Source organism: Stenella coeruleoalba, assembly GCF_951394435.1.
Source record: "Stenella coeruleoalba genome assembly, chromosome: 7".
Classification (NCBI taxonomy): Eukaryota; Metazoa; Chordata; class Mammalia; order Artiodactyla; family Delphinidae; genus Stenella; species Stenella coeruleoalba.
The window spans coordinates 67,019,199-67,042,812 of record NC_137153.1 but is presented as its reverse complement, the minus strand read 5'-3'; the positions used below and the strand labels follow the sequence as shown (position 1 = coordinate 67,042,812).

Genomic DNA, 23,614 nt, shown 5'->3' with positions numbered 1-23,614 from the left:
AAAAGAGAATGATGTGAAGCTCATTTTCTGGTCTTAAGCACCTCACGGATTTAAATTCAATTTTCCAGAACTCTTACCACTGAAAGGCAGTAGAGTATTAAATAGAAAATAATACAAATTTACTTGGGGCTTTGAAAAATATTTGGCATTTAGATTGTTACTTACATTTGAATAAGTGTGTGTGATATTTAATTCAAAAGAGTTTAAGGCAAATAATAAAAGCCACACTATGAAGTTCTAATTATAGAAGGAGCTGTCACCTAGTTCAATTCTTCCTTGAAGCTCACTCCATGCTGGGAACACGCAATATGAATTCTCTGGCTGATGTAAAAATACGAAACAACAGTTTTCCCTTTTAATTGGAACTTTTATTAGAAGAAAAGAGGTGTTCAAATATTGTTTTTAAGAAAGTTTCCCTGATGGGATACAGACTATGCCACATTGCAGTAAATTGAAACAGTGAGCACTATTAACAAGAGTTAAAATCCAGTTCTTAGTTGAGCAGAGTAGTTATTAAATGTCAAAAAGAATGCCCCAAAGCAAGACTTACCGTAAATAAATTAGGATAATGCATTTTCAGATAATTCAGTGACTACAGTCAATTGAAGTTTTGTCTTACGAGACAGCTATTGTTCTGGTTCACGTTTCCTGTCATCTAGTTCTCTTTTCTTACTATTATTTTGAACAGTCAGTTAATATTTGATTCTTCGTAAAATCCATAAAGTCCCACTCCCAGATAATATATTAACATGTCAATAAGGGAAGTAAAGCAAGTGTCTAGAGTGTCTGGTGATCTCTGAATTAAAAAAATGGCTTGAAAATAAAAGATTAAGTCTTTTATAAAAGGACAGGAGTTAGCGCAACCAATCCTGATTAAAATTAAAAATTTATCCCCAGGATTGGCGATAAAAAGCTTAAGCTCTAAAGTGAATTCCTTGAGGATGAGGACTTTGTTTTAGTCTCTGAATTTCAACCAAGTTCCTTGGTATTATGAATAGTACACAGAAAACAGTGAGGAAGTATTTGCCTAATGAATAAGACTAGAATATGACAGGTAAAGAAACTTATTTATTTTATTTGTTGTACAAGGTTTCCGAAAGGTTATTTTAATTTTTTGAAAGCTTTAACTATGACAATTTAAAGACAGAGTGTTTTTCCCCCCACAGATGAGCTAGTTTTCAGTTTTGTTAACCATATCAAAAGATCTAGAATAAGAAAACAAGATACACAATGATGTAATTGCCAAAAACTTAAACAAAACTAATTTAAGGACAATTTAGATATTGATGCAACCATATCTACAACTAAAGTTATTAAGTTAATAAGGGCATATTCAGGATTCTGAATGTATCTAAAGTTCCTTATACTGTAGTAAAATAGACTTTTTACTCTAAATAGATGGCTATAAAATAATTTTGATTTGATGCCTCACTGAGCAAATGGGATATGGAGAGAAGAGGGAAAAATCCCAAAATCCTACACTATAATAGAGTAAAATTTCTTTGTTACAGGTGTTAGAAAATAAGATTAATGTATAATAATTTCTTTGCCTTATATCAAGCTTTTACTATATGCAACTATGATTTAGGGGTTCATATAAATTCATAAGTGAAGTTTTATACATAATTTGACTATATTTTACCATTTACCTGTGTATTATTTCTTACTATATCTTCACTTTTTAAGAATGTTTTCCATCATATTTTTAAAAATGAACAAAGAAAATACATATACAACCAAGTTATAACTTCATTTCCTATAATGAAGGTAAAAGGTAAAGGGTGACCATACTGAAAAGAGGCCATAAATCATAATGGATTACAGACAGCTGAGATGGATCTGAAGCTAAGGTCAAGAATTCTTTTAACTATCTGAGAATCATAAAGGGTAAAGGTTAATACTGACATTCACAAGTTCCATCAAATATAAGTCTTAATTAGAAATATACGATATGATAAAATGGTCTCAATCATGGAATCTGGCATATGATTTCATTGATTTCTACCTAAGTGTCAAAACATCAACTTGTTTTCTCCCCATAATAAGCTGGCAGCAGCAACTTATGAGACACTAGGGCCCTGAGCAAAAACAGGCATATGCCAGGGTTCTGCAATCTCTGCACAACTGACATCTGAGGGCAATAACTATTTGCTGTGCGGGGCTGTCAGGTGCACCGTAGGATCATTACAATGTAGAATATTTTTAGCAGCACGGCTGGCCTCTATCCATTAAGTGCCAGTACCACCTCTTCAACTATGTGAATCAAAAATGTCTTCAGACATTCCCAAAGTCTCATAGCAGCGATAGGCAGGGGTGGGGTGGGCAGAATCATTACTCACTGATAAGCACCGGCTTTTACAAAACTCTGTGACCAAAAACTAGGGTGTCACTACCTCTGATCTAAGCTTCTGATTTCTCTAATGTTTGATCTAGCTAATGCACAGCCTTTGGTTAGGCATGATTAAATGCTATTATTGTATTATGAATTTAAATTATTTTAAGAACATAATAGAGATTAATTTTATTCATGACTTGAAATTCCTTTCTAATTCTCTTAAACATGCCTTAAAAACATGCCTTTTGACATACTATAATAATTATGCATATATTTTTTGGATGTTTAAAAAATTTAACATTTCATGAATACTTCCATGTAGTAACAATGATCTACAAATATTTTATTTTACTAGCCATATGATATACCACTGTGTTAATATTATTGCTTGGTTAGTCATCTCCCTACTGTTGGACATATGGGCTTTTCCCAAATTTCTACTATTAGAGACAGTCTGCTGAACACACTATTGTGTAAATTACTTTTTTGAGGGGTAGGGGAGTAGGGTGAAAAATGAGGGAAAATGAAAGTTAAATATCAATTAGGATAATAGGATCAAAGAGTCCAGGCAATTTTATAGCTTTTCTTACATACTGAATATGAAATACAGAAATATTTGAAGTCTGTCTTAAAACTTGCTCAGTGTGGAGGTGCTTAACTGCTAAAAGGTGTATTAGAAAGACAGGGTATTATATTTAAAATTTTAGTTTATCTATATTGATAAGACTATCATTTATCATTTCATAATCCAGAAAAGCTTTCTTTTCTTATAACTTTTTTTTTTTGCTAAATGTTCCCTTTTCCTTATCTCTATACTGATTTTTCATTATCAAAAAGACTGAAACCTCTTTGAAGATCTAAATTATGATATAAAACATATGGAAATTAAGGAAATGTAAGAAAAAAAGGGTCACATGAGAAATTCAGAAATATAACCAGTTCTGTATTAGTCTGACAAAAATCTACCAAGTTTGATTATTTACACAGCAAAAATGTCTAATAAATTTCAAATACAATAGGATCAGGCAAATTTATCAATATCTTAGCTCTCTCTGGAAAACTAATAAATTTCCTAAATTAAAAAGACTACTTTCCAAATAATTAAGCAAAATGCAATTTTTCTCTCTTGACTAAAACCCCCAAAAAAAAGAACCAATAAAATGTCATGATTTCTCCTTTAGGGCACTAAAAAAATCCTATGATCTAAATAATAATGAGATAGACAAAATGAAAGGATTTTGTCAAACTACATACTTCTACTTATATCAGTCAGATGTCTGGTATAGCACTGGAGGACGTAAAGGACGCTGAGTTCTCTTTGAATAAGCCTTTAAATGAAGTAATGGGATCAAGTGAACTAAAGCAAACTCAGAAAATTAAATCATTTTTTCTCTCCTCACATTATAAATCATAAGTAGAATTAGTTGTCTTGCAAGAATAAGTAAACAATCTAGACTTTAAAAGATTGTAAATCTTCCAGTACAATGAGTAGCTCAATGGCAAAACCTCTAAGAGATTAAGAAAGCTTTTTTAATGGAATGTTGACCTGGATGAGGAAATGGAGTAATTCTTCCTTGTTGCTTTGGTAGGAAAAACTATCTAGAAAGGCCCTGCAGAGGAGCTCCCAAAAGCAGCCAGGTTTTTAAACGAATCCACATTAAATCCTCTATCACATATGTAATTTCTATCTTTAGTAAGAGCATTTGTGACAACCAAATGTTTATATGGAATATGTCTTCCTTGTTACTGAAGCCATCGTAGATCTGAAAGCTGCTGCTGAATAACACTGGGTGGGCCAAAAGGTTCCTTTGATTTTTTCCGTAATATGGCTCTAGTGGCACTTAGCTGTCTTTAACTTCATTTGAAACAATTTTGTTAGATTATATGTGACAGCTGTCATATCAGTGTGGATTTAAAAAAGACAGACTTTTTTTTTTTTTTTCCGGCACGCGGGCCTCTGTTGTGGCCTCTCCCGTTGAGGAGCACAGGCTCCGGATGCGCAGGCTCAGCGGCCATGGCTCACGGGCCCAGCCGCTCCGCGGCATGTGGGATCTTCCCGGACCGGGTCATGAACCCGTGTCCCCTGCATCGGCAGGCGGACTCCCAACCACTGCGCCACCAGGGAAGCCCAAGACAGCCATTTTACTATTGAAGACGGAAGAAAAAAGCAACATTTTCAGCATATTATGCTTTATTATTTCGAGAAAGGTAAAAATGCAACTGAAACGCACAAAAAGATTTGTGCAGCGTATGGAGAAGGTGCTCTGACTGATCAAACGTGTCAAAAGTGGTTTGCAAAGTTTCGTGCTGGAGATTTCTCACTGGACGATGCTCCATAGTAAGGTAGACCAGTTGAAGCTGATAGTGATCAAATTGAAACAATAATTGAGAACAATCAACATTATACCACGCAGGAAATTGCTGACATACTTAAAATATCCAAATCAAGCGTTGAAAATCATTTGCATCAGCTTGGTTATGCGAATTGTTTTGATGTTTGGGTTCCACATAAGTTAAGCAAAAAACCTTCTTGACCATATTTCTACATGCGATTCTCTACTGAAATGTAAAGAAAACGTTCTGTTTTTAAAACAAATTGTGACCTGCGATGAAAAGTGGATACTGTACAATAAAGTGGAATGGAAGAGATCGTGGGGCAAGCAAAATGAACGACCGCCAACCACACCAAAGGCCGGTCGTCATCCAAAGAAGGTGATGTTGTGTATATAAGTGGGACTGGAAGGGAGTCCTCTATTATGAACTCATTCTGGAAAGCCAAACAATTAACTCCAACAAGTACTGCTCCCAATTACACCAAGTGAAAGCAGCACTCGCTGAAAAGCATCCAGAATTAGTCAACAGAAAACGCATAATCTTCCATCAGGATAACGCAGCACTGCATGTTTCTTTGATGACCAGGCAAAACTGTTACAGCTTGGCTGGGAAGTTCTAATTCATCTGCCGTATTCACCAGATATTGCACCTTTAGATTTCCATTTATTTCGGTCTTTAAGAAATTCTATTAATGGAAAAAATTTCAATTCCCCGGAAGACTATAAAAGGCACCTGGAACAGTTCTTTGCTCAAAAAGATAAAAAGTATTTCAGGAACTATGAACTTGCCTAAAAAATGGCAGAAGGTAGTGGAACAAAAGGGTGAATACGCTGTTCAATAAAGTTCTTGGTGAAAATGAAAAATGTGTCTTTTATTTTTACTTAAAAAACAGAAGGCACTTTTTGGCCCACCCAAAAGAATTGTTTTGACTCTAAACACTATTTTTTACAGTGATATCCTCTCATGAAGATCAATATTAATATTTCATTTGTCTGGCAATAGTGAAGGAAGCTCACCAAGCAAGGAATAAGCAAAATGGCTATCACTATTGCCAAGTTCATATATTTCATTAATAAAATTCCTCAGGTCCTTACTATGAGCCTAATTCTAATAATGCGGATACTTGCTTTGTAACCGACAGTATATCAGCTAGGGCGAGTACATGGACACACATAAGAAATGACAGGCTGACAATGAAGAGACAGAACAAAAGCAAAAAAACAAGCAGACAAAAACCTTCAAAATACATAATCTAAAGGCCTATTGGTGAATGTTTAGAGTAACTGAGATCAATAGATTTTTAGGGTATCAGTACAATTATGGATATTCATAATGATCCCTGAGTCATCAAAAAAGTGTTAAATTATGTTCAGTATAAAGGAGGCAGGGAAATTTTTTCATTAAATGATTAAAGGAAGAATTTTAGTACTGAAGGTTTAGGTTTCAGCTTCCTAGAAAATGCAATTAAGTGGAACCCCTTATTCCCAAGTGATGACAGACAAATAAACTGGTATTCTCCAATACTAACATAAAAATTCAATAAAGTGAACTATTACAATAACATTTATCACACTCAGTATCAGCTTTTGTAAAAAAAAAATAAGGAATGGCACTGAGATGCAAACTTCTACTATTATTTCCTTTATGCTGTGTGGCCATTTCATTGATTGAGATAAGTTGTTCATGAAAACAGTTGTTTAGTCAGGTAATTTAAGGGGAAAGTAGCCTGTATACTGGTAATCTCAATAACATTATCCCCACTAAGTTCAGTTCCAAGAATTTCTATTTCTTGAAGAGCAGAAAACATATTTTAAAACTAATATGCAAATATCAAGGGTCATGGACAAGTTAAAAATTTAGAGACATAAAATCTAATCAGTTAAAACCCATACATAACCTAAAATTTTCTGATAAACATGTCCCCAAGGACTATAGAGTCAAATATTTGTAATTTATGTTTTCTTTTACTCTTGTACTTGTTCCTGTGAAGGAAGGCAATATGTTTATACCTCATACCACCAATGGAAGGGGGGTGGATGGCTTTACAGGAAAACTCAAGGATGCCTGCAAAAGTCTTTTTCTCTTACAATACATACTATAAATAAGTATATAAGCCAATTATGCTTAAAACTATCCATTAAGAAGAAAACCCTAATTCATAATATGGGAACAAATTAAAATGCATATGTTATTGTCTAACTGCAGCTAATAAAAACCAATTAGCAAATTTAATTAACAGAATTCTGTTTAGAGTCATGAAGTATGGACTAAATGGCTTCTGCAAAAAAACTATAAATAAAACCCTGATTAAGACTATTCTTTCCTATTAAAGAACAGAATCAGTCCTTTATAAGCATACATATAAAATATATTAAAAAAACACTTTTGGCTGATGAAAAAATATTTTAATATAGTTTGAGAAATACATCACAGAGATAAGTTTTAAAACAACACTTGGGGTTCATTCCATATGAAGAGATTGCTGATATACTCAAAACAAAACAAAAAACCCCTCACAGTCTAATAAGGATTCAAACCATTTTTAATGGAAATAATTGTAAAATATACAGTTTTCTGCATTCTCAGATTATATATTGTACACAATGTGTATTGAACATGTTTTCTTCTTAATTGATGGCTATCAGTATGAACATTATCCCATCTCTTAGATTATACCTATACTCTCAGGGGTATCATATGAGTGACTTCCAAAATGCTTAAGGCTGTTTTACTTCTGTATTAAACGACCTCAGAAGGTTGTACTTTTATGGTACTTTAATTTCCTTCCTTCAGAATGCTACCAATATGTTCCTTCTGAACAGCATATAAAATGACTTTAACAAATCTGCTGATATGAATGAAGCTTGCTGTATCACTAACCTTATTATCATACATCATTCTAGATTAACAGGTTCTGAGCAAAGACCTAAAAGTGGTTTCATGATGTTCCTAAGGCATAAAACAAAGGGATTTTTTTTTAATGGTGATTGATTTTTTTCAATGCTTAAAGCCTTCTCCATTTATTTATTGGTATGTAATTGTGTTTCAAATCTATAACAAAATTATAAATGTCAGTTAAATGGGTATTACTGATTTCATAAATAATTGTTTTACCAAGTGTTGAGTGAATAAAAATAATGCCCCTTATACTCTAGTCTCTCAAGAACAATAAAAAGTGAAGGTAAAGATTAATTGTGAATTTAGTATAGTGAAAGTTAAAAAAAGACCTTCAGCTGATAAAGGTTCTTAAAAAAGACATATTGTTAAGCATGTATCAAAAACATCTGGGGCAAGATTAAACAATTTACATATGTTATTTATGTCAGAGCTAATTGAAATTTTATGTTACTAAGCAATAAACTTCCATTAAAAACATATAATTATAATTAAGAATAATTATATTATTATAATATATAATAAGGTAAGCACTACCCAAAAAACTACCAGTCAGAAAACAACCAACCAGTATACTGGGAAATATCTAAAACTATACCTGATATAAACCAGGCAAACAAAATTAATTTACTTGCCCCAGCACCATTTTTGTGTATTAAAAATGAAAACTAGACCACATAGGAGAAATAAAGGAAACAATGTTTCTATTTTTCATTGCAAATTTTTATGTAACTCAGGACAACAAGATTTAAAAAGGCTTTAGGAAGAAGCAGGAATAAATTTTAATGCTGACAATAATAGATAGAACTTTTGGATCAACACCTACCGATTTTTTTCTACTGTTTTCCAGATCTTTGAGTTCATTCTCGATTTTTGTGATTAATTCCCTGAGTTCATCAAGATTAGTGCAAATAAGCTAAAATAAAACACAAAAACACAGCTTGATAACACATAATATAAAACACCCAAAATGTGGTAACAGAATTTGTTTTAACACACACTGAATTCACAATTATTTGTCTTTGTAACAGCAAAATGCAAAGAAAGCTCCGCAGTTTATATTTTAAAAGGTATTTACTTGTTATGATGTATGAACGTCAGGCTTTCACCCCACATCCCCACCTTTCAGTTTGCTTTATAATCCAGATACTTTTTTTTTTTTTTTTAACATTCTTAACTTTCAGCCCAGAATGACAAAGATCTGGAAACTCACCCTAGATTTCACAGGTTACTGAATCACCTTTAAGAAATGCTTCATCAAGCAGTCTCCTAGCAGGTGAATAAATGCACCCCTGGAGAACTATCATTTTACCTTTGCTTTGGTTGCTAACTATACAATTTAACAAATTGCATTACTGCTGTTGGGATTGCTAATAAAGAGGGACTTCAACTATATGAATATATTCAAAGAAGTTAATGAAATTATATATACATTCTTAATATGATCTTCTTAGTAGTCCTTAATAAGACCATCTCCAGAGATAGCATCTATTTCCTTTCATAATTATGTGGCTCATTTAATTTCACCTTGGTAATGCTGGCAAATGGCCAAAACACTTGGTCTTTAGTTATTAATTAATAATCAAACTAGTTTGGCTTAATTACTAAAGATTTAAACAGTGAAGTGTCAGCAGCAATAACAAAAATATTAGTAACTACATTTTAGTTCTTGTATAATTATACTGAATTTTTCCAATTTGATACATTTTACTTTTTTTCCTAAAATAATTTAAGCTTGTATTTTAAAAAATCTGTTGTGAAAAAGAAATAGAAGATTTCTAAAAGATAACTGCAACCACATATAGAGGAAAAGTTTTAATGAAAATCTTGTAATGTTTATACTGTGTGATAATGAAAAATAAACCCACTATACTTATAAAGCTACTAATTCATCATTAAATTTTTATCAGTCCCATGTTTCTTACATTCATTAATTTCTTGTAAGGGTGTTGTTTTCCTAAAAGGTATATTTTCTTTTAAAAGAAAACAAACAAAAACAACAAAAGTAGGTTACAACAAGATCATTCCTCATGACTGTGTGACAAAAATGAGAGACTAGGAGCACCGACACTTTCTTTATCATTAAGTTGAACCATATGAAATCGCTGATATGCCTTTGATCTACAAAAATGGCAACATGGTTCAACGTAATAGACAAAGAAAAAGTTATCACAGATAATATAAATTATACTTAGTATTAACAATTATTAGAAACATCTACATAATTTCAAACTCACAGAACTGACAAAGCAGGTAAAATATGTATTTAAGTAACCCAAATTAAATAATTTCAGAATAGAAAACAGTATGAGATGATGTAGTAGGACAGTGCAGCTGATATTTATTACACACTACACATTTCCATCTGCCAAATCTAGAATTATGGAAGAAATGCTGATGGTTAAGCAGTGCACTAGCTAATTAGCTAAGTGCCTCTAGAACTAGATAATGTCTTCAACTTCTGTTATATCACTAAAACCTCAGAACCATGCTGGCCCTACACCAGGTTTCTAGAAAGTACTCAATGGGAACTAAACTTTCCATTGTATAATCTGCTATTATGACTACCATGTCAAATTTGCCACAGAGCTTGTAGATGGTTACACCCTTTTCACTGAACTTGATGTATTAGTCAATAGCACACCATGGATTTCTCATTTGCACATATGGCAAAGCTCAGAGGAGTTTTCACTTGCATCTCAGCTGTCTCATTACACATGGAGTAAGGGTACATTTTGCATGTACGTTGTAGAAACTTACGGTAACAATGAAAACATATACCCCTACACCTGACCACATCCTAAAAAATTTAAGATCTTTTAATTAGCAAGCAAATATTTACATTCTGTTTAAGGGAACAGATACCACAGTTGTGAAGTCAAATCAGGAATGATTTCCACAGCCTAAGAGCTATAAGTAAGCTGTACTACATCAGTGCTTCTCAAACTTTAACGTGCATAAGGATCATCTGGGAATCTTGTTAAAAGGAGGTTTTTGATTTAGTAGGTCTGAAGCAGGACACAGGATTCTGCATTTCTAACAAGTTCCCAGGTATGGTCTGAAGATCACATTTTTAAGCAATAATGTATTAAATGATTATGAATTACAAATCTGCATGGCTATGGAAACATGCTAGTAGTATGGAGCTAAATGAGTATGAAAATTCAAAAAGATTAATTTCCAAATAGGGGATGGAATAGTGAATTAAATGCACAATGGTAAGACAAATGTTTCTTAAATGACATGACTCAAACATAACTTTTGCTGAATTTGAGGGTCAAAATATTTTTAGCAACATTTACTTTGAAGTTATCTTAAAATAACTTAATATCTACATGACAATTTATACTCTTTATATACTAATATATACCTCTCTTTACATATATACATAATACCTAATATATATACCCAAAATATACAGTCAAGATATTAGAAAATTCTTGTATGGGAACATAATTCTAATTTTATTACTGATATCAAGGGAAAAATAATTTGATTTATACCAATTCTGTCATATATACACTCTATTCCTTCTCTCTACAAAGTAAGGCATATGTGTGGCCTTTAAACTCAATTCATTTTCAAATGGTGCTTTTAAAAATAGAGTCAATCCAATAAGAAATGTTCACCTCAATAAGGAGAACAGATGCATTATTTGAACAAAGCAAAACAGCTTATTAAGACCTCCTTCTCATTACCTTACATTTGAAAAAAATATCTAAGGCTCGGTGCCTCCAGGGGTAAAAAGGAAAGCTCCATAGCAGCTTGGATTACAGCTGGGTCACACTGCCAACACTCATAGGAGAAGGTTTTCAGTCATACTGCAGAGGTTAGACGAAGAGCTTTATCCCCCAGGAAGAACCTTTTCAAGGATGTCACACTCTCCCTCAAATTAACCTTTCACTTGATGCAACCCATGAGAGAGTCACAAAATCATAAATCTTATTAGAGCTGAAAGGAACCGCCCCCAAAATGTGATTTGGTCCAAACCCTGGCAAAGGCTAAAAAGGTGTATCTCCAATTCATATACAAGCTAGTTAAAATTAACAGAGATAAAGTAACCTAAGATGACACACTCAGAGAGAAAACCATGGAACCTAGGACTCCTCCTCCTACTAGATCATATTCTTTAAGGGTTCCCTCTAAACAAAATAAAACAAAAAAACTAACAATAATTGAACATGTATTATAGTTTTAAGAATTAATTTATACCTAAGCTTTCACTTCTATTAAATGGTAAATATTAAAAGGCCCTCTCTCCAACTCAAGAAGCAGAAGTGTGTGTATACAGTGAGGGAGGGGAGGTCCTATAGAGATTGAAAGAACTCCATGACCACATCTCAGAAAAATTACAAAGTAAATTATTTCTTATTTTATCACTACTTCAAGCTAGATATTATGCCCTTTGGGTATAAACTCAATAGGTTTGACAGGTATTTACTTTATTGATTCCAAAAAGGACACAAATAAGGTAGCATACAAAAGTAAAAGAATATAGTAAATTACATTAAAAAGCAAAAGGAAAACAATGCAGTCAAAATGAATAGGTCCAAATAAAATGGATCACATTTACTACCACTCTAATGAAACACTCCAATAATTTATTTAAAAAATTATAAGTAAAAGAATAAATGCATGGTGTAAATTCAAAATCTATATTATATTTAAAATAAAATTATATTGACATCTGTTAAGACTATGATGACAGGAAAATTCCTTCTCACTTCTATGATCATCATATCAGCAATACTGACTACTTCAAAACTTGCAAATGAAGATATCATGTGTGACATGACAAGTAAGTCTGATTAACAAGTTAAAACATTTTATACCACTATGTGATTAAAACCTGATGTTTCTCTCAATGTACTATATATGAAAATGGAAAAAATTTTAAGGGGAAAGTAAAACCCCATGATGTTAAAAGTGAAACAAAAAGCTGAAGTTGAAAATACTCATTTTATTAGGATACATTTCACAGGAATGAAGAACAAATGAGAAGGATAAGGATGTGTAAAGAAAAATAGTTTTAAAGAAAAAAGGTAGCAATTCAAAATAACAATACAATCAAAAGGTCCTTAACTCAGTGAAGCAGTTAAACTCTAATTTTACTTTTGGTCCCAATTTGTCACATTGAAGATAGTACTTTATTTCATATCCCTTAGTTTCTCCATTGGTTAAACGGAAAAATAGAGTTTTTTCAGAGGTATGTTGGATCAGTGAGTTTATGCTTATGTTTAAAAATACTACTACTATGTAAGTCTTAGTCAACAGCTGGATTCTGGATTTCCTTTGCAAAGGAGCCTTTCGAATAAGTCACATATATGGAATAGGAACAAGTACACATGACATGAAAGATTTTGATTACCAACAAAAAGCAGAGTCACGGTAACTAAGGCTTTTAAATTATTTTAAAGACTTATCTTATTGAGACTTGACAAACTAAGCTTTAAGAATACTTTCTGGGACCTTCAAGATGGCAGAGGAGTAAGACGTGGAGATCACCTTCCTCCCCCTAGATACATCAGAAATACATCTACATATGGAACAAATCCTATAGAACACCTACTAAACGCTGGCAGAAGACCTCAGACTTCCCAAAAGATATATATATTTTTTATCCTTTGTCTCTTTTTGTGAGTGTGTATGTGTATGCTTTTGTGTGATTTTCTCTGTATAGCTTTGCTTTTACCATTTGTCCTAGGGTTCTCTCTGTCCTTTTTTTTTTTTAGTATAGTTTTTAGCACTTGTTATCATTGGTGGATTTGTTTATTGGTTTGGTTGCTCTCTCTTTTTTCTATGACTTTTTAATTTTTAATAATTTTTTAAAATTTTAATAACTTTACTTTATTATTATTTTTCTTTCTTTCTTTTCCTTTTTCTCCTTTTTCTTCTGAGCCGTGTGGCTGACACGGTCTTGGCGCTCCAGCCAGGTGTCAGGCCTGTGCCTCTGAGGTGGGAGGGCCGAGTTCAGGACAGTGGTCCACCAGAGACCTCCCAGCTCCACGTAATATCAAATGGCAAAAGTGCTTCCAGAGATCTCCATCTCAATGATAAGACCTACCTCCACTCAACAACCAGCAAGCTACAGTGCTGGACACCCTATGCCAAACAACTAGCAAGACAGGAACACAACCCCACCCATTAGCAGAGAGGCTGCCTAAAATCATAATAAGGTCACAGACACCCCAAAACACACCACCAGATGTGGTCCTGCCCACCAGAAAGACAAGATCCAGCTTCATCCACCAGAACACAGGCACTAGTCCCCTCCACCACAAAGCCGACATAACCCACTGAACCAACCTTAGCCACAGGGGGCAGACACCAAAAACAACGGGAACCACGAAGCTGCAGCCTGCGAAAAGGAGACCCCAAACACAGTAAGATAAGCAAAATGAGAAGACAGAGAAACACACAGCAGATGAAGCATCAAGGTAAAAACCCACCTGACCAAACAAATGAAGAAGAAATAGGCAGTCTACCTGAAAAAGAATTCAGAATAATGAGAGTAAAGATGATCCAAAATCTAGGAAATAGAATGGAGAAAATACAAGAAACATTTAACAAGGACCCAGAAGAACTAAAGAGCAAACAAATAATGATGAACAACACAATAAATGAAATTAAGAATTCTCTAGAAGGAATCAATAGCAGAATAACTGAGGCAGAAGAACAGATAAGTGACTGGAAGATAAAATAGTGGAAATAACTACCACAGAGCAGAATAAAGAAAAAAGAATGAAACAACTGAGGACAGTCTCAGAGACCTCTGGGACAACATTAAACGCACAAATATTCGAATGATAGGGGTCCCAGAAGAAGAGAAAAAGAAAGGGACTGAGAAAATATTTGAAGAGATTATAGTGGAAAAGTCCCCCAGTATGGGAAAGGAAGGAGTCAATAAAGTCCATGAAGCGCAGAGAGTCACATACAGGATGAATGAAAGGAGAAACACGCCAAGACACGTATGAATCAAACTATCAAAAATTAAATACAAAGAAAAAATATTAAAAGCAGCAAGGGAAAAGCAATGATTAGTATACAAGGGAATCCCCATGAGGTTACCAGCAGATCTTCCAGCAGAAACTCTGCAAGCCAGAGCAAGCGGCAGGACATATTTAAAGTGATGAAAGGGAAAAACCTACAACTAAGATTACTCTACCCAGCAAGGATCTCATTCAGATTTGATGGAGAAATTAAAACTTTTACAGACAAGCAAAAGCTAACAGAATTCAGTGTCACCAAACCAGCTTTACAACAAATGCTAAAGGAACTTCTCTAGGCAGGAAACACAAGAGAAGGAAGAGACCTATGATAACAAACCCAAAACAATTAAGAAAATGGTAATAGGAACAAACATATTGATAACTACTTTAAATGTAAATAGATTAATCTCCCACCAACAGACATAGACTGGCTGAATGGATACAAAAACAAGACCCATATATATGCTGTCTACAAGAGACCCACTTCAGACCTAGGGACACATACAGACTAAAAGTGAGGGGATGTAAAAGATATTCCATGCAAATGGAAATCAAAAGAAAGCTGGAGTAGCAAGCCTCATATCAAACAAAATGACTGTAAAATAAAGACTATTACAAGAGACAAAGAAGGACATTACAGAATGATCAAGGGATCAATCCAAGAAGAAGATATAATAATTGTAAATATTTATGCACCCAACATAGGCACACCTCAAAACATAAGGCAAATGCTAACAGCCATAAACGAGGAAACTGACAGTAACACAATCATAGCAGGGGACTTTAACACCCCACTTTCACCAATGGACAGATCATCCAAAATGAAAATAAATAAGGAAATCACAAGCTTTAACAATACATTAAACAAGATGGACTTAATTGATATCTATAGGACATTCCATCCAAAAAGAGCAGATTACACTTTCTTTTCAACTGCTCATGGAACATTCTCCAGGATAGATCATATCTTGGGTCACAAATCAAGCCTTGCTAATTTTAAGAAAATTGAAATCGTATCGAGTATCTTTTCTGACCACAACGCTATGAGACTAGATATCAATTACAGGTAAAAATCTGTAAAAAATACAAACACATGGAGGCTAAATACACTACTAAATAACCAAGAGATCACTGAGGAAATCATAAAATACCTAGAAACAAATGACAATGAAAACACGACGACCCAAAACCTATGGGATGCAGCAAAAGCAGTCCTAAGAGGGAAGTTTATAGCAATACAATCCTACCTCAAGAAACAAGAAAAATCTCAAATAAACAACCTAACCTTCCACCTAAAGCAATTAGAGAAAGAAGAACAAAAAAACCCTGAAGTTAGCAGAAGGAAAGAAACCGTAAAGATCAGATCAGAAATAAATGAAAAAGAAATGAAGGAAATGATAGCAAAGATCAATAAAACTAAAAGCTGGTTCTTTGAGAAGATAAACAAAATTGATAAACCATTAGCCAGACTCATCAAGAAAAAAAGGGAGAAGACTCAAGTGAATAGGATTAGAAATGAAAAAGGAGAAGTAACAACTGACACTGAAGAAATACAGAGGATCATGAGAGATTACTACAAGCAACTCTATGCCAATAAAATGGACAACCTGGAAGAAATGGACAAATTCTTAGAAAAGCACAACCTTCTGAGACTGAACCAGGAAGAAACGGAAAATATAAACAGACCAGTCACAAGCACTGAAATTGAGACTGTGATTAAAAGTCTTCCAACAAACAAAAGCCCAGGACCAGATGGCTTCACAGGCGAATTCTATCAAACATTTAGTGAAGAGCTAACACCTATCCTTCTCAAATTCTTCCAAAATATAGCAGAGGGAGGAACACTCCCAAACTCATTCTACAAGGCCACCATCACCCTGATACCAAAACCAGACAAAGATGTCACAAAGACAGAAAACTACAGGCCAATATCACTGATGAACACAGATGCAAAAATCCTCAACAAAATACTAGCAAACAGAATCCAACAGCACATTAAAAGGATCATACACCATGATCAAGTGGGGTTTATCCCAGGAATGCAAGGATTCTTCAATATACGCAAATCAATGTGATAAACCATATTAACAAACTGAAGGAGAAAAACCACATGATCATCTCAATAGATGCAGAGAAAGCTTTCGACAAAATTCTACACCCATTTATGATAAAAACCCTCCAGAAAGTAGGCAAAGAGGGAACCTATCTCAACATAATAAAGGCCATATATGACAAACCCACACCCATATGGTCACCTTATTTTTGATAAAGGAGGCAAGAATATACAATGGAGAAAAGACAGCCTCCTCAATAAGTGGTGCTGGGAAAACCAGACAGCTACATGTAAAAGAATGAAATTAGAACACACCCTAACACCATACACAAAAATGAACTCAAAATGGATTTAAGACCCAAAGGGAAGGCCAGACATTATAAAACTCTTAGAGGAAAACATAGGCAGAACACTCTATGACATAAATCACAGCAAGATCCTTTCTGACCCACCTCCTAGGGAAATAGAAATAAAAACAAGAAACAAATGGGACCTAATGAAAATTAAAAGCTTTTGCACAGCAAAGGGAAACATGTCAAGACAAAAAGACAACCCGGAGAATGGTTGAAAATATTTGCAAATGATGCAACTGACAAAGGATTAATCTCCAAAATATACAAGCAGCTCATGCAGCTTAATATCAAAAAACAAACAACCCAATCCAAAAATGGGCAGAAGACCTAAACAGACATTTCTCCAAAGAAGATATACAGATTGCCAACAAACATATGAAAGGATGCTCAACATCACTAATCATTAGAGAAGTGCAAATCAAAACTACAATGAGGTATCACCTCACACCAATCAGAATGGCCATCACCAAAAAATCTACAAACAACTGCTGGAGAGGGTCTGGAGTAAAGGGAACCGTCTTGCACTGTTGGTGGGGATGTAAATTGATACAGTCACTACGGAGAACAGTATGGAGGTTCCTTAAAAAATCTAAAAATAGAATTACCATATGACCCAGCAATCCCACTACTGGGCATATACCCTAGAAACCATAATTCAAAAAGAGTCATTCATGTACCCCAATGTTCACTGAAGCTCTATTTACAACAGCCAGGACACGAAACCAACCTAAGTGTCCATCCACAGATGAATGGATAAAGAAGATGTGGCACATACATACAATGGAATACTACTCAGCCATAAAAGGAAACGAAATTGAGTTATTTGTAATGAGGTGGATGGACCTAGAGTCTGTCATACAGAGTGAACTAAGGCAGAAAGAGAAAAACAAATACTGTATGCTAACACATATATATGGAATCTGAAAGAAAAAAATGGTTCTGGGCTTCCCTGGTGGCACAGTGGTTGGGAGTCCGCCTGCCGATGTAGGGGACGCGGGTTCGTGTCCCGTCCGGTAGGATTCCACATGCTGCGGAGCGGTTGGGCCCGTGAGCCATGGCCGCTGAGCCTGCGCGTCCGGAGCCTGTGCTCCGCAACGGGAGAGGCCACATCAGTGAGAGGCCCGCATACCGCAAAAAAAAAAAAAAAAAAAATGGTTCTGAAGAACCTAGGGCCAGGACAGGAATAAAGTCACAGAAGTAGAGAATGGACTTGAGGACATGGGGAGTGGGAAGGGTAAGCTGGGAAGAAGTGAGAGAGTGGCATGGACATATACACACTATCAAATGTAAAATAGATAGCTAGTGGGAAGCAGCCACATAGCACAGGGAGATCAGCTCAGTGTTTTGTGACCACCTCCAGGGGTGGGATAGGGAGGGTGGGAGGGAGACGCAAGAGGGAGGAGATATGGGGATATATGTGTATGTATAGCTGATTCACTTTGATATAAAGCAAAAACTAACACACCATTATAAAGCAATTATACTCCAATAAAGATGCTAAAAAAAAAATATATATATATATAAAGAACACTTTGTATGACTGTTATAACTGTGTACAAAAAGAGAATTCACATATTAAATTTCTCTCTCAAATATTAAACAAATTAAAAGGCTCCTGGGTAAAAATGAACTTTATTAAGAAAATCAATATTCACTTTTCAATATAAAAGTCTTACATTATAAAACTAACACAGAGGGCTTCCCTGGTGGCGCAGTGGTTGAGAGTCCGCCTGCCGATGCAGGGGACGTGAGTTCGTGCCCCGGTCCAGGAAGATCCCACATGCCGCGGAGCGGCTGGGCCCGTGAGCCATGGCCGCTGAGCCTGCGCGTCCGGAGCCTGTGCTCCGCAACGGGAGAGGCCACAACAGTGAGAGGCCCGCGTACCGCAAAAAAAAAAAAAAAAAAAAAAAACTAACACAGAAAAACAAAAAATAATTTAGTCAGTTTAACAGAGTAATCAGTAACTGTTAAATTTGACATAAAAGTTTTTATCACCAACATGCTAAAGACTAAAAATAAAAATATTTCCTAACTTTTTACAATTATTGCTAAGTAGAAAAACATGACAAGTTCCCCTATATGCCAAATGTATAACCCGACATAACACTAGAGTAGGGAGGGCTCAGCATAAGTTTTCCCTCTAATATAATGATGCAAATAATATTACCCAGTTTTTCACTTTTGAAATACTTTTATGCTTAATGATGAAATTTCATGATTTATAAAATATGACCAAATCTGAGATTTATTTCAAGGTCTTAAGTTCCTGGAAAAAGTGGTAAAGGTCAGTAATAGATGCTCTTAATTGATTGATTTTCCTGCTCATAAACACAGTACTTTTCGTCTAAAGCATCTGGCATGCTTATTTGAAAAAATAAATAAGATAATAAAACAGTAAGTTCTATCGTTTAATCCTCACAACAATCCTAGGAGTGGGAACTATTATTATTCCATTGTACAGATGAGGAATTGGAAGCTTTGAGCAGTTAAGTAACTTACCTAAGGTTATCAAGTTAGGGCTAAGATGGCATTCGAACCTAAGTAGCCTGGTTCCAGAATCCATATGCTTAAGCACTATCCAGATTACTGACATCCACCTAGACCCACTGAATCAAGGATGGACCCTTAGAGGATGAAACCCAGGATTTTTCATTTTTAATAAAAGTATCAGATTATTTTTATACTATTTAAAGTTTGAGAACCACTGATATAACTGCTAGGAAAAACTGGTACAGATATGGGTAGTCCCATTATAATATATACACAAATATAAATACAATAGGTCTTTGACTGCTTACAGTGTATACTTTAAATAGGGGTGGGATGATTATTTTTTCACACTGAGGTATAGATATTTTAGTTGTGTATATAAATAAACACGGATTCTTCCTGAAGCAAACAGGCTTATAGGTTTGATCTAGTTTTAAAAAAGTCAACAACCACTATCAAATTAAAAAGTAGCTGAGGTCAAAACAGGATTCACTTTTTTAATTCACCAGAACTTAAATACAACAACTACAAAAATCAAAATTTCACACAATTTAATTCCTGGATATGTTTCTGAGGTGCTAAATGTCATACTGCTAGAGCTTTTGAGAAGGAAATAAATTCAGTTCTTTGTTATATAATAACCAGTCTTCTTATATGTAGGAGTCTTTCAAATAATTAAAGAAACAAACTACATAGAATCATTATGAGAGGCAAAACTATAAGTTTTGCATGTAACAATAAAGTTTACTAGTGACTAATACTATGTCCTATTCTTTGCTTGGTTGAAGCAAATGACCTATTTCCTGGGAAATAGCTGTCAATTTTCTTTCTCAGTAATACCATGGTATTTAAATTGTAAACCAGGCATAAGAACAACTGTTCTCATAAGTCTATTTCCCAACCCTAGCCACACACACACACACACACACACACACACACACACAAACACACCCCTCTCTCACCCCCAACCCCGCCTTCTTTCTAGGACACCTTAAGAACCAGGAAGAGCACTTTATTTTAAACAGTTCAATCTAGCAAAACATGTACTTTTGACCTTAAGTTTCTGAGTGGTAAGCAAATGGTCGGTAACTAACTAAAAACATCATTTACGACAGTGTTTTTCATACTTTTTTGCCCCCAACCCATGGTCAGAAATACATTTACACTGCATGTCAGTAAACACACACAATGGAAACCAAAGTTTTATGAAACAATATTACCCTTATTATATTTGAAACTCTTAAAATTTCTATTTTAATTTTGTTAGCTTAAAAAAGAAATGCTGGTCATGCAATCCACTAAGCTGATTTCATGCCTCACTAATGAATACCACCTGCAATTAAAAAAAAACAAATCAAAAACTGTCTATGCTGTCTGTGCCACTTATTACATATAAAAATCCATCCATTAATACAGGAATGAAGGGGAATATCAACAGTGGACCAGATCTGTTCTGAGATCCATACTGCCAGGATGAATACTTTGAGGGATTAAGGCAAAAATGAGTGGGAGAAATAGCAAAGGCTAGCATGAAATCAGTGGAAGAATGAATGACAATATACTATTATAGCATTAAATAACACACATAAGCAATGGTAGAAAAGCCTCTAAGTAAACAGTAAATACACTTTTTTGTTTTTAACTGAATATGCTGGAACCAAGGTTACTTTATATAAAAGGATTTTGTAGAAATGGTTGTAATTCATCCTAAGGATGTCATTAAAAATACTCTAAAATACTAAAAGAAAAATATGTCTATTTTCTTTTACTGTTCATTTAAAAGTATTAAATTTTACCAATTAGTAGCTTCCATAAAAAACACTTCCAAAATAGAATTTTTACTGAAAAAAAGATGTGTCTACAGTTTTGGATACAGGTAACTGTAAAACTCACATTACATATTATCAATATTTTCATAGTTATTACTCCTTTACTTTCTTCTTTAGTTTTGAGACTCACAGAAATTCATTTTAACATCACTTTTTTTTTGGCAATTAAGTGTTAATTTTATAATCTAAACCAGAAATAGATTGGACACGCTAATACAAAGAAAAATTTTAAAGAAATAGTCATTTGTTGTAGAAACTCATCTTTCATAAAGTAGAAAATAAAAGTATTATTTAACTAGGGTGAACTTCTCTGCTTATTCTAGTATCAACTACAAACAGAAAACTCTTCACATAATCAGATAGCAGTACATACAAGTACTTTTTTCTTTTTGCAGAAATGTTTAAAAAACCATTCAATTAACGTTTACTTAATATTCTCTCTGAAGTTCATATATAGCTGTGTTAAAAGTTTTGTTTTTTAAGTTAATAAGTCTGCTATTTCTATAGTGCCCAAATAAATGAAAATAAAATGGATTACCTACACAATGCTACCATGTACAAATTATAGTTAGTTCTTGGAAGACTTTCATCTACACATTTACTTGATACATATATATATATATATATATTTCTATTAAATTACTTCTACAAAACAGTATAGCGTACAGAAAACCACAGAGATTTTTGACTATCAAGAGACAAAAAGAGAGGTAAAAATTTTTGAAATACTAGCAGATTAAATTTTAGCTATATCTACACTTGCAGGGAAAAAGTCATAGTTGGAAACATCTCATTAAAAGTATTGTGTGTTATGGCGGAATTTAGCCAATCTCTTGAGGAACAATATAAACACTGAAACAAAAAATTAAACTAATAAGTATTGAGACAAAATTGAAACATTTACCTGAAATTCTGGTACAGTAGGTGACTTTGTGACAGTTTTCCTCTTCTTTGTGATTGCTTTTTTAGATATGGATTTTTTTCCTTTCAAGATTAAAAGAGAAAAGCTTCATAATGCTGTTTATAGCACTTCATTAACAAAACCCAAATTACATAGAACCTTGAAAGTTAAATTATAACTAACAGATGGCTTCTAGTGAGTCAAATAAAAATGATGAATCAAAACAAGCCCCAGCAAAAGCAAACATTAAACTATAACTACCTGTAACAGACATATTAACAAATGGTGTTTTCTTTCTATAAGAACCAAACTACTATAATCTCCAATGTGTTGCACAGTACCAGAATTTATTACAATAAGATTTGGCAAAAAAGTCACATTACTATTGCTTAGTTAAAATCTAATTCACAACTTAAAATGAGGTTACATAAGAAAAAACCTTACCTTTAACAATGACTTCTGTAGTCAGGAACTTGCATACAACTATACTCTGAAGACTATGGTCTTTATTCAACCTAATGTGAAAATCCTCTCAGTAGCTTAAGAAACAGGGTTTTCCTTCTATCCCTTTAGTTCTGCACTCACCTAGTGGACTGCCGTTGGCAGTATTCAATAACCAGTTTTAAAACAAGGTAAACATCTCCCTTTAAAGTGCACCTAGTCATTTGTGCAATCAGAAATCACTAGGAAAAATAAATCCACATTCTTAAAGAAATCTATTTCATAGCATAAAGTACATATAATCTAAAATATGTATTTAACCAGACAAAAGAAATATGTACATACATATAGCCTCTATTTTCTAGTAAGGAACATAGTCAAGTAAATGCTTTTCCCCCCATTTGCAATCAGCAAAATCAATTAATAAATTGTTACTTAATCAACAAACATGAGATACAGTACACTTTATGGGGACAACAAAAAATTATAAAATGGAAACCCTGTCCTCCAAGAGTTTACAATCTATGTAGGGAATAAAAAATTAATTAGAAATACTTAAAAGTTAATTTTAGTTCACAATCATTTGTAGGCTAAAATCATCTTAAAAATTACTTTTTTTTAAAAGAGAAAATGACTAAGTACCGAAAGCAACTTTGCTATACTACATAACCCCTATTGTTCTTTTCTAAATGTTTTCCTGCATAGATGTGATCTTGCATGAAAACAGTTTTTATTGCAACATTTCATTCAACTCATAAGCGCAATTCCAGTTTACAATGTAATGGTATTTTCTTCTGTATTCCTCTTTCAATCATATCACAGAATTGTAATTTGGGTCATTTCTAACTTTGACTCAATAAAATGCAAGTATACCATACTTGAACTACTGCAAATTTTCAGTGGCTGAGATTCACATGGGTTTTAGTGTTTTGTTCCACTAGGTAACAATTAAATTTAAAAACCTAATGTAGGGACTTCCCTGGTGGTGCAGTGG

At 34.0% G+C, this 23,614-nt stretch overlaps 1 protein-coding gene across 3 annotated transcripts in view; it reads right to left on the bottom strand.

Moving 5' to 3' along the window:
* BRD10 (bromodomain containing 10) overlaps window positions 1-23,614 on the bottom strand; it is a 104,666-nt gene that overhangs the window by 17,957 nt on the left and 63,095 nt on the right. For 2 of the 3 annotated variants that reach the window (XM_079928003.1, XM_079928005.1), the window contains 2 exons: window positions 22,183-22,262; window positions 8,391-8,480 (listed from right to left, as the gene is read on the bottom strand). In XM_079928003.1, the coding sequence (XP_079784129.1) occupies window positions 8,391-8,480; window positions 22,183-22,262 (170 nt within the window). The remainder of the gene's footprint in view (window positions 1-8,390; window positions 8,481-22,182; window positions 22,263-23,614) is intronic. The other variant, XM_079928004.1, reaches the window with a different exon arrangement.